The 12,522-nt window shown below is 50.7% G+C and overlaps 1 protein-coding gene across 4 annotated transcripts in view; it reads left to right on the top strand.

Moving 5' to 3' along the window:
- MAP2K4 (mitogen-activated protein kinase kinase 4) overlaps positions 1-11,785 on the top strand; it is an 84,755-nt gene extending 72,970 nt beyond the window's left edge. The window contains exons 9-12 of one of the 4 annotated variants that reach the window (XM_054083758.1): positions 3,325-3,402; positions 4,420-4,568; positions 7,948-7,993; positions 9,112-11,784. In XM_054083758.1, coding sequence (XP_053939733.1) covers positions 3,325-3,402; positions 4,420-4,568; positions 7,948-7,993; positions 9,112-9,225 — 387 coding nt within the window. In that variant the 3' untranslated portion in view covers positions 9,226-11,784. Of the gene's footprint in view, positions 1-3,324; positions 3,403-4,419; positions 4,569-7,947; positions 7,994-9,111 lie in introns of all 4 variants that reach the window. The other 3 variants (XM_054083760.1, XM_054083757.1, XM_054083759.1) reach the window with 3 other exon arrangements.
- Positions 11,786-12,522: the final 737 nt, after the last annotated feature.

Consider the following 12,522-nt stretch of genomic DNA (forward strand, 5'->3'; position numbering starts at 1 on the left):
ATGACCACCTGCATTTTGTTATGCTCCATTTCTGGTTGGAATGTGTGTAACTTCATCTGCAGACACCCTGTCTGGGTTCCCTTTCTCTACTGCATCAGAAAGTCCTGTAGGATCAGAAGTCATCCCCTTGCACTGCCGCTGGCTGGATTCCTTTTCTTTTTCAGCATGCGTTTGAAAGTTTGCCTCTTGGTTAGCCGTTAAGGCTGTGGAAGAGGACTGGCCTCCCTGCAATTCAGCCTTTTGTAACTACTTCAGAGACTTCTAGAGCATCCCTACCAGAACTGCAGGCCCTCAGTGAGGTTCTGTGACAAAGTTACTTAGCAAGGCTGAAACAATACCTTACGGCCCTCCAAAACTGCTGCCTTTCCAGAGCTTGGCCCTGTTAATCCAATATCATTCTTGGAAGCAGTTATGTGGATGGCATTGAGGGGATGCGTCAAGCTCTTATGTACTCAGGTTGGCGTTCTAAACCAACAGCAGATGGAGAAGACCTGAAATTGCTAGTGACGGACCGTCTGGAATCCTCTGTCCAGTTTTAGGCTCCTCTGATCAAGAAAGACAAGGAACAATTGGAGGCCATGGAGATGATGAGGGGACTGGAGCATCTCTTATATGAGGAGAGGCTGGGTCTACTTAATCTGGAGAAGAGAAGACCAAGAAGGGACCTATCAATGCTGATCAGTATCTTAAGGGTGGGGGTCAGGAGGATGGGGCCAGACTGTTGTGAGTGGTGCCCAGAGACAGGACAAGAGGCAGTGGGCACAAACTGGAGCACAGGAAATTCCGCCTCAGCATGAGGAAAAACTGCTCATCGAGTGTCCCCCTTCCACCAGTCCATCACTTTCCTGCTGTCTTCCTGCAGTTGAGATGGAGGAATTGAAAGGTTGTTAGGAAAGCCAGCTGGGAGGGGATGGTAACCCATGGAAACGGAAACCAGCATCTCCACCTGGAAAATGCTGCTGGAGGAGTTTTTAAATGAAACATTCTCTCTGAGTAAATATTGAAAGGAAATAGGAGGGGAGGAAAGGCCATTCTCTAGAAACATGATCTCTGCTGATAATCTCCATGCAGCCTCCGGGCTTCATGGCTGACGAGGGGGAGGGACAGGAAATCAAAGAACAGAGGGGATTTGGGAAGGAATGTCTGAATTCAAAGGTCCAAGCAGGGATGAATGCTTTGGCTTAAGTATTTTTTAATGATGATGCTCTTGTCTCCTGTGTAGGTGTAGAAGTGGTGCACACAGAGACAGTGTTACTGCTGCCATCCTAGGGATGGTGGAGTGTGGAGCAGGGGAAGCGTAAGGTCCACCTAACCAGCAAAGATTGAAGAACTCATGTTTTCCACTGCCCTGTGAGCATTTTCACCCATCATGCTGTGTCCCTATTGCTCTGCTGCATCGTGTCCTGGCTGACAAGCTGTGTCTCCTCAAGTAACCAGGGCAGGCTGCTGCAGGAGCCCCGCAGCTACTGGCACTGCGATAGAGAAAACAAAGTGTTAATAGCTTTTTCGGTCACCTGGTGCTGCAGAGGAGGGATGTAGCCTTAGAAGAGACTTAACCGGCACGGTGGGACTGTGATGCCTCACTTGCTCATGCGAATGACTCACATCTGTGCTCTTAGACTGAGGGTTTTGCAGCACTGAGGTCACCTTCTGTGAGCTCCTACGTGCCCAGGAGATCCAGAAGGCTGCTTGGGCTTCGCTGCATGTAAAAGTCAAGGTCTACATGACATTGGATATTTGCCTCTTTAGCAGCCAGCAGAAGAATTTTCTGTCACCAACTAGAGGTCACTGTCACCTAAGGGAGATTGGTGTCACCTAAGGGAGGGCCTCCCAAACTTCCCATAGAGCAGAGCAGTAACACGGGCAAGGAGGGGAGTGGGTGGACGTTCACATGTGAATAGAGTGTCAACACCTACTGTAGGGCTGCATCCTGGGCACTAAGGTCTGTTGGAGAACCACCGTGGTGAGTCCTCATGAGGACGGGCACCTCGCAGAGCAGACTGACCCTTTCCTGAGAGATAGTCATCATTTCAGGTTGGATGAGGTTTTGAGCAACCTGGTCCAGTGGGAGGTGTCCCTGCCCGCGGCAGGGGGGTTGGAACTGGATGGGCTTTGAGGTCCCTTCCAACCCAAACCATTCGGTCCTTCTGCATCCACAGGGCACTTGGTGGGCATCTTCTGGGGACGTGAGCAGACAGGGTCTTCCTCAGCTTTATAGGGTATGATCTGAGAGCTCAGCCTGTAGAGAAGTCGGGGAAGGGACTCACAACATTAAGAGGTCTCACTGAGCAGGTGGGAAGGAGCTGCACACAGCAGCCTTGCACGCGGGAGAAGGAGGAGACAGAAGCAGGTCCGAGAGCCCAGTGAGTCGGCACATCCTTACCTGCCTGGCATTGTGCCCATCACTTGCATCTCAGCCTGGGCCATGCCGTGACACCACTCTGACCATCGCTGCAAAAGGCAAAACAACTTGCTTTTCACTGTAGGGATATTCTTGAGAAATAGTCTTGGGTTGTTTAGCCTGGAGAAGAGGAGGCTGAGGGGAGACCTTCTTGCGCTCTACAACTACCATAAAGGAGGTTGTAGAGAGGTGAGTGTTGGTCTCTTCTCCCAAGTGATAAGTGGTAGGACAAGAGAGAATGGCATCAAGCTGCATCAGGGGAAGTTTAGATTGGACATTAGGAAAAAATTGTTCACAGAAAGGGTTCTCAGGCACTGGCAGAAGCTGCCCAGGGAGGTGGTTGAGTCATCGTCCCTGGGGGTGTTTAAAAGACAGGCAGATGAAGTGCTTAGGGATATGATTTAGTAGTGAACAGGTATGGTTGGAATTGATGATCTCAAAGGTCGTTTCCAACCTAATGATTCTATGATTCTATGAAATACAGCAACGTGAAAAGTGAGTGACAACATTTTCCTTTGCTGAACAGCAAAAGAATCTTCCAAACTACTTATTTATGGTCCTAAAGATGGTTTCCATGGCTGTTGCACAACCCTGTAAGCAGCTGTTCAGAGACGTTGCTCCCCTCCTTGCTGTGCCTTCAGTTTGGAGTTAATGCAGCAGCAGAACAGTGTGCTGGGCAGCCGTGGCCCTTGTGTGCACGGCTTGTATCCACGTTTTACTCTGTAACTCCATGAAATCGGTGTTTGATTCCTTAAGATTTATCTCTGCTAAGACTGGGCATTTGTGCTCACAACAAGTTTGCCTCTAGGGATGTGCCAGGTTCTGCGCAGCAGGACGAAGTGTGAGTTTGTTCTACATTTGCAGATGCTTCTTATTCCTTCATGCTTGGCTCGGTGTTTGACTGGTCCTTCTTCCTCTTTCAGCCTGAAAGGATAGATCCCAGCGCATCCAGGCAAGGTTATGATGTCCGCTCAGATGTCTGGAGCTTGGGAATTACATTGGTAAGTGAGTGGGGTTTAAACTCTCCGCTGCGTGGTACTTTCCTGGTGAGTAGCCTTGCTCCACTTCGCAGTGTCGTGGAGCTGGTTGGTGTCAAACGTGTGCTTGAAGCAAAGTGTAGCTCTGCTGCTGTGAAGCTTTTGCACATTGTGATTGAAGCGGACACCACCTGGCTCGGAATATAAATCCCTTCAAGGCAGGTGGCTCTCCTGAACCCCCAAGGATACGTTTAGCTGCAGCTGTGTTTTTCAGAGAAAGAGACATGAGCAGGGAAGAGATGTTGGATCATAAATGAATTTTGTCTTTAGAATCTGAGATGAGAAGGGGTGGTGGGTGTGTGGTGCAGAACAGAACATCCAGCTTGTGGAAATAAGCCCTTCACCGCCTTGGCATCTGGTGTACTTCAGCTGTGCAGAAGACTTCAGTTAATCCTGGATCCCGATGGCTGATTCCTCTCTGGCTTAACCACAGCACTGCTGGGTGTGCACTTCTTCCCTTCTTGGAGTGATGAAGTAGGAGAGAAAGCAGAAGCAATAAGTGTGAATTGGTGGCTTCTCTCTCCCCCACTGGTGTTTTAGAATACTCATTTTCCTTGTTCTGCGAGGAGCAAGGGATTTGGTTTGATGATCCTTATAGGTCCCTTTATCATTATCCGATCTCATTATCCACCTTCTCTAGTGGTTGTTGGGGTGCTTGAGAAGGAACTGGAGGATTTTGCTGTCCTACGTCTGAGCTCCTTAGTAAAAGCTTTGGTTCTTTTTGGAGGCAGTAGAGGAGATGTTGTCAACAAGAAAGTGTGGCATAGCCAGGTTAAAGCTGCAGGTGCTCCTAAAGTGGGCAGCAGAACTTGCTGTCAGGTAAAACTTCCCTTCCTTGCAGCAGAGCTTTGTGTAGGGAATGGGATGAAGAATCCATCTTAATCTTCCTTTTGGGAGGTTCAGGGTCCTTGCAGACATTTTCTGACCCCAGCTGAACGTACCCTGTGTAATCTCCCTGGTGCTGTTGCTGTCTCTCTGCAGTATGAGCTGGCCACGGGGCGATTCCCCTACCCCAAGTGGAACAGCGTGTTTGACCAGTTGACACAAGTAGTAAAAGGAGACCCACCACAGCTGAGTAACTCAGAGGAAAGGGAGTTCTCCCCAAGCTTCATCAACTTCGTCAACTTGTGGTAAGTGTTTCCTTCTGAAAGGACTTGGAGTTGGCTTGTTTTGTCATTTCTGGTATTTGGCAAAGGTCCCATACCAAGCGCTTCCCAGCTTAGTTTCATGTTAATATGAGAGTGAGGACCTTTTGCGTCTCACTGTTTAGGAGGTGACAGTAGACTGGGTGGAGGCTGAAGGACTTACCTTTGCTGAGGGTCTGTGCTTGGGAGAGGTGTGGTGAGAAGTTTGTGTGACCGGGTGAGGTCCTGACCTGTGCATCTTGTTCCTTGGTTCGACACAACCTTGGAACAGACCTGCTGTTTGCCCTTTCTCCTGCAGGCAGAAGCCCAAGACACCCATGGTTGGGCTGAGGATCTGTGCTGGTGCTGCCTTTTGCCTGGCAAAGCCGGGAGCTTTCCTGCCCAGTTCTACTCAGCTTGTGGACTGTCAGGACCCATAGTGGGTGGCTTGCTTGGCTGTTGGCTTCATGTCTTGTGTCAATTGTATGTTGAGGTCAGGACTAGGGATGCTTTCCTGAGAGAGCAGGGCTTCTGCAGCATGGTCAGCCTAGGAGGGAGAGCGAGCCTTTGCGCAGGAGGGGTGTGGGGCAGCCCGTCAGCCTGACACGTGTGTTCCTGCGCAGGTTGAGGGCAGGCTGTTAATTTTCTGAAGTGCTTTTCTGTCAAATCATGAAAGGTGGTCAACGTAATTTTGTTAACTTATTACCCAAGCTCACTGGAGATCCATCAATGTGACCTCTGTTCCTCTTCTGGGGCCTTCTGCTCTGGGCAAACCCAGGTGATGGACATCCCCAGGACAGAAGGGTCTGGCTCAAAGCTGTGGGACATGAAGGCTCAGCTGTAGACAATCTGAACCTCCAAGAGGTTTTGTTTCAGGGTTTCCATCTGCTGGGAGGTGCATAGGGATCTGGTTCCAAATGGAAGAAGTTTTAGTGCTTGCGTTTTACTCTCTGAAAGAGTTGTGAATTTTAAGGAGGCCAGGTTCCACTTTCCAGCTCGCTGTAAGGGAGGCTTGGACATTGTCTCTGGGCCACAGAAAACAGAGCATCAAAATAGTTCATTTCTTGAAAGAAGTTTCAATTTTTCAGTCAAAACCCGTGTGCTACTTGGTTAGAAAGTCGAATTGCTTTCCCCTTGGTACCAGCACTGCTTCCTTCCCGATGTGGTTCTCTGTGGAGGTGCAGTATCATCGCAGGGTTTGCAGAGCCCAGAGCTTCCTCTCCTGCCCTGTAGGCGCTGGTGAGTTTGGCTCCAGATCACCCAGCGGAGGAGCCTGCGGAGCATCTCCACTAAACAGCGGCATCTTTGGCCCGTGGGTCCGATTGGGTCCATTTATATTTCCAGCTCACTTACCCCTCTTAGGGCTGCTCTGAAACAACCGCAGTGCACAGACCTACGGCGTGTTTTTCAGTCTAATTCTGCTTTTGATTTAATCTAGTTTTGTAAATAATCCGACTTCTGCATGGAGTATTTATGATGTCTTCATAGCAACGCTGTAAGAAATATTTCTTAGTTACCTTTATTAAGTGCAAACAGGAATCTCTGGTGTTACTGAGCAGGCAGGTGAGGCTCTGAAAGGCTCTGCTGTAAGGGGATGGCATAAATCTCCTCGGCATCACCCTACAAATGTAAATCAAATAATCTAGTTTTGTGCATTTAAGAGTCAGGAAAAATGTTGAAAGGGAGTCGTGCAGCATTGCTTCCTGCTCGTCATGATATATCAGGGAGGAAAGGGTATTTTCCTTAATCTGAAAACATTTCTGGGATTTAATTTTTTTTTCCGCCATGTGCTTTGGATCCCAGCACAGTGGAACAGTTTTCTCCTCCAGCCCACCTCCCTTGTGGCAGGTGCCCCTCTGAAGTCACACTCTTCCTCTTGGAGCTGCTCACGGTGGTTCAGTTCTCTGCTCCAGGCATATTTGCACCCCCAAACACGCGGAGGTTAGAAAATGAGTTGCAGTTGGGCTGCAAAAGCATGAAGTGAGGATGTTTGCACAGCAGCTGCGGGATTTCCTGCCCTCTCTGCCCCCAGGTCACAGGACCAAACAGCACTCTTACCTTGTGCTTCTCCAAATAATTGGAGGCTGCCCAATGGTGGTGCTGGAGGTCAGGAGGGGTCCAGCCGGAGCATATGGGGACGGAAAAGCAGATGTTGGGAATTAGACTTAACTCCCTTCGTTTGAGAAAGGTGCTACAGCCGCACTCTCTGTTCCTAGTGGTGCAGCTCTGTCTCCCAGGGCAGGGGCTGCCAGTGCCGTGCATTGCCGAGCTCCATCCTGCAGCCACTTGGCCTCTGATCCCCACCACTTTTGTTCCTCACCACCTTCCCCCTGCAACAGGGGCTTTTGGTGGCCTTTGCTGCTCCCCACTGACCTCCTGCGCAGGGGCCAGGTGGTCGCTGGGTGGGCGAGGGGCTGGAGGAGCCCTGCAGGAGCAGATGCTTTCCAGCCAGGCTCCCCTGTCCCACAGCCACCCATGGGCAGCCCTGTCACCTCTCCTGTCCCTTCCCAGTGGCTGTGGCCTGCTCAGCACTGGATGTGCCACCAGTGTCAGGGACAAGCCGGGAGGGTCCTGGGCCCACCCCGCAGAGCGGTTCAGCCGTCTGCTCTCTGCTACAGCCTCAGCCCCTGATTGAGCGTGCGGGGACGATGGCATGGTGCCCGTGTCCCTATGTGTTCCCTGGCAGGCAGTGCTGCCTCTCTGCTGCCTCTGAGCCCCATTGTCCTCTCCGGATGGAGGACAGGCCTGTTGCTGCTAACCCAAACTTGTGGTTACGTTGCAGTCAAAGCCGTTTCTTTATGGAGGCAGCAGCAGTCAGGATGATGTTCTGCATGCAGCTCCTTTGGGCTCCGTCTCCAGTAGGGGTTGTTGGTGGCCACCCTTAGAATCATAGAATCATAGAATCACCAGGTTGGAAAGGACCCACTGAATCATCCGAGTCCAACCATTCCTAACACTCCCTTAAACCATGTCCCTCAGCACTTCATCCACCCGTTCCTTAAACACCTCCAGGGAAGGTGACTCGACCCCCTCCCTGGGCAGCCTGGAGCGAGGGAGCGAGTCACAGTGGTCACTCACAGCACGACTAGCATGTTCTTTCATAGGATCATAGAATGGTTTGGGTTGGAAGGGACCTTAAAGCCCAACCAGCTCCAACTCCCTGCCACGGGCAGGGCCAGCTCCCGCTGGATCCAGTTGCTCAAAAGGTCAGGTTGCTCAACAAATGGTTTTACGGGTAATAAATTCCTGGACTTGACTGGTTTGGGTGGCGGTGAATCCTACCACAACAGCAGTGAATTCATCATGCCCTGTAAAAATTTGCATTTGATTCTGTAACAATGTCCCCAATCCCACCTTCTTCTAATTCTCTTTCTGCTTTCTTTAGCCTTACAAAGGACGAGTCCAAAAGGCCAAAGTATAAAGAGCTTCTGGTGAGTGCAAAGCGTGGCTGCCCGCACCGGCTGGCCCAGTTGTGCCAGTCACGCAGCAGAGCTGGGGCGCACATCTGAGGTGGCTCCTTGTCTTCCCAGGCCATCAAGGCAGGGAGCTCAGCTCCACAGCCTGAGGAAGACCTCCACCTCTGTGCCACCATGCTTGTGGTCGTGGCGATGGCTGAGATCATCGGTGCCTGTCCACCAACACAGGAGATAGCATGGGGGGTGGTGTCCCCTGCAGTGAGGTGATCCCTGGAGGGGGTGTTCTTCGGCAGAAGTGTGCTGGGCGTGCCAGGTCGACGCTGCCTTGGTTCCATTCAGGATCCATATTGGGTTGCTGAGCAGTGCTGTTGCGTGTCAATACCTACAGCCACACAGCGAGGCCGGGAGTGCCCAGGCAAACGTGAGACCTGAGAGAGCACAGCTGTGGAGGCCACCAGCAGAGCCTGGCTGTGATGAGGGGTCCTAGAGGAGCGAGCACAGTGAGGCTGCTGGGTTGGGTGGGTCACACTTGGCAACCACGCACCTTCGAGGAACTGGGCATTTGGAAGCCACCTCTTCAGGGGATGTGTGGAACCGTGTTCTGGGTTCCGGAAGGCTGTGGTGTGATACAAAGGGAGCTTGGCTGGTGTCTTGGCCTGGAGAGTCACTGTTGTTCCTTTCCGGCTGCTGTGAGTTGGGTCTGGCCAGTATGACCTCCTGGGCAGAGCAGAGGGTCAGGGTTCAGGAGAACTGGGCTTGGTCCTGATCTTCTGTTTGACCTCTGCCAGCCATGACTGCGTGTCACTCCTGTCCCCGTTGCTGACAAGGCTGACAGTAAAACCTCTCTTGAAAGTGTCTCGGTGCCTGCCCATGCCACAAAAGAGACAGGTGCTGCTAACGCTCCTGCCCGGCAGTTCTGGAAGCTCCAGGAGTCCCATCCCACCTCCATAGTGAACGTTATGGCTTCCCCATATGTAAAAGCCATGGACCAAGCTATGTCCTGTTGTCCTACAGCCACCACCACACCCCGCATTGTTGCATCAGGCAGATCCATACGCTAAGCTGTTGTCTGGGGTAGCTACCGTGTGTCAGAAGGGTGAGTGTAACCTTGTTGTCTCTTTATCTGATTCCAGAAACATCCCTTCATCCTGATGTATGAGGAACGCACAGTGGATGTTGCATGCTATGTTTGTAAAATCCTGGATCAAATGCCAGCAACTCCTAGCTCTCCAATGTACGTCGATTGATATTGCTGCTACGTCAAACTCTAGAAAAAGGGCTGAGAGAAAACAAGCTGTAAAGAGTTTTCATCACATATTGCAGTGTTTTTAATGCTCGCCCAGACACCATGTGCAATAAGATTGGTGTTATTTCCATCCTGTCTGTATACTGTTGTCACATATAAAGTGCATCCCTGTAATACCTGATCACACAGTGTTAGTGTTGGTCAAAGAGAGACCTCATCTTGCTCTTTCGTGGACATATTCATGAAATGTGGAAATAAGTACATTTATTTGTTGACCGTGATTGGATAGCACCTAAAATTCGTTTCTAGACTCAAAAACTTCGAGACTTCTCAGCAGCTACTGGAAAGATTTTTCTCTCAAACTCTTCCAATTGTTGTTTCGAGTAATAATAAAAGCAAACAAACAAAAGTTAGGCGTTGTCTGTCTGAACATTAAGAGACTTTGCCTGGAGGGAGAAGAACTTGCTTAACCAACGAGATGCTTTGCCTTCTGGAGCTGGAAGGGCAAAGGAGAATTTTATTCTTCACAAAGTGCAATAGATTTACTGCTATGAAATTCTGTTGCTTTACAGTCGCAGTGTACTTTCTGGGGACAGTGAAATTCCTTGTTAAAGAGAGATCATGTTAAATATAGTGAATATGTCTTTACCAAAAATATGTTGCGTTGAAAGAGGCTAACATTAAACTATTCAGAGATGGGACATGATGTATTCTTTCTCCTTTTACCAAGCCAGCCACTCTTCACTCTTAACTAGGTGTCCTGTAAATTGTTACCTGGTAAGATAAGACCTTTGACCTGAAGAATTATTAAACTACTCGATTGAATTTAACCTGCTTGTGACCTGATTTATAGCTGCCCAGTGCTCACCGCCGCCTGGCTTTGCTTTGACTTCAACAAGGGCTGTTCGCGAAGGCTGCTGCTGTTTTAACGAGCTGCGACTGACTGTCGGTGCCTCCTACCCAGGGTTCCTCACGTTCTGCACTGTCCCCAGCGCCTTGTCACTGATCCCAGCCCAGTGTCCCTCACGAGACAAAGCCTCAGCGCTTCCTTCTCACCAGCAGGATGGGGAGGATGCCCCTCCTGGGGCTCTGTGCCCGCCCGGCTGTTGCAAATGTCACGCTCGGCTTGGCTTGCCAGAGACCTTCACCACCTTCTGGGCGTGTTTAACCTCTTTTGTGACCTCCAGAGCTCTCAGTCCTGCACTCTGGAGAGAACCTCGCTGAGATTGCTCGGTGCAGATGGAGATGTGGTGGAGATGAGGGAGCTTCTAATGCCTTGTGGGCTCCTAGCTGACCCAGCAGGGCCAGGCAAGCTGTCATCTCCTGGCTCTGCTGAGCAAAAAAAACTCACATTAATAATTTTTAAAAACAATTGGCATATTTTTCAGGTTAATTGTTCCTGAAAATGTTTTTTTTTTTTCCACCAAACATCACAGTTTTTAGGCACTTTAGCAGCACACCAGGGTTACGATAGAGGCCTCAGGGGCTCTGATTTCCATTTTGAGTTCTCTAGGTGCTTGGTAGGATTTCATCACTGCTAAAGCAACCTCCTAAAGCTCTGCGGCAAAGCCGGACCCGGGACGCAGAGCGCTAGAGATGTGATAGGATTGGAAGCAGCGGTGCTGGCAGCATTCCCAAGGAAGGGGCTTCCCACGCCAAACCAATGCTACCACGTGCCGACGGGGCTGATGCAGGAGCACTGGAGACCAGCACATCCCTGCCGAGCCGCTTGGTTGGGAAAGTGGAGCGCCAAGGCCCTGCTCCTCTGGACACCTGGTGTTTCTCCAGCCACTCGGGTGACACCGTCGCGTAAGACTTGCAGCGCTGCTCATCTCCCGCTCGGCTGTCGGAGCTGGTTCCTCTGCCCGCTACGCTGATGCTGATGGGATCCCTTGGGGCACAGCGTGGCTGGCCAGGTAGGGACGTGCAATCCTCCTTCCTGCGTTGTGTTCCTCCAGGGCTTCTCGCCACTAAAGTCTTCTCAGAATGAACAAGGCAGAGCTTTCTGCAGTAACTCATCATTCCCGATAGCTCCCATGAATCACATGGAAGGACCAGTTGAACAAGATGCGTTGGGTATCTAAAGCAGTGACTCTCCTCTCCCTCCAGCCCAGCAGCCTCAGGACTCCCAGCTTTTCTCAGGCTCTGCAGATCCCTGTGGCTCACAGTCCTCTCCCCACCCTGCTGTCCCCCGTGGCGGCACCTCGGGTGCGCTGGGTCTCGTGGGTGCTGGCTGCGGGGACCGGAGACACCGATCCAGCCAAGACATCTCTGCCTCTGACCCCACCTTCCAGATGCTAAAGTCTGATTCGCATCTCCCCGGTGACAGGGACCCCAAAAGCTCTCAGAGGGCTAACGCTGAGACGGAGCCTCCCAAGAACTAAGTTTCCCTCTGACACAAGCCTTGCTCTCCTCTTTCGACCGAGCTGGGCTCCCCGTTCTCTTTTTCCGACCCCAGCCGGAGCGTGTCTTCCACAGCCCGGCCGGCTTGTTTCAGTGGGAAACAGAACCATGAAGCTTTGAGCTGACAAAGGTGAGGGTTGAGGTGCTGTGACGTGGGTGGCTGTGCAGAAGGACAGGTTTAAACACCGATCATTCTAAACTATTAAAGGTACACCATTTATTGCAATGTATCTCTATTGAAAAACAGGGTGGGGGCTGTGTTATAGTGTTCAGAAGCTGTGAAAATAGTGTAAGAACTGCACATTGTGAACTCTGGTTATTTTTTTTTCTTGTACCATAGAAAAATGTATAAAAAAGCTGATGTGCAGGGATGTTGCCTTATTGTCTGTAAAGCGGAGCTCAGGAACATAACTGCTTAAAAAGAGCTTCAGAATATTTTATCTGGTATCCTGGGTTGACTGCCCTCTTCTATTTAAGATATTACACATGGATCAGAGTGTTTATGTAATAGTTCTATCTTTCTTTTGCCTGCAGGTCAGTTGTAATAAAAGTAGGATGCGACTGTGACCTTCTTATTTTCCTTTTGTGAGGTCAGAAGCAAACGGGAAGAGGCATTGGAAGCTGTTGAAGTACCTGGCCCTGCAGGTGGAGGCAGCTGGCCAGGAGAAAAGCAACCTTGAAACTGCTTGTGCTAAGTTTAAACTAAGAAAATAAAAAGATCTAGGGAGACTTGAATGGATTTTCTCTCTCTGGAAGGCTGCTGAGCCCTCTGTGCTAAGGGGCTGCCTCTCCGCTGAGCCCAATTTGCTGCACGGGGAGTCTCTGGTGGCTCGAGATGCCTCATCCCTGTGAGGAGGGATGGTGGCCCTGTGCCCACGCTGTGGGGAAACGGCAG

Source organism: Cuculus canorus, chromosome 18, assembly GCF_017976375.1.
Source record: "Cuculus canorus isolate bCucCan1 chromosome 18, bCucCan1.pri, whole genome shotgun sequence".
NCBI lineage: Eukaryota > Metazoa > Chordata > Aves > Cuculiformes > Cuculidae > Cuculus > Cuculus canorus.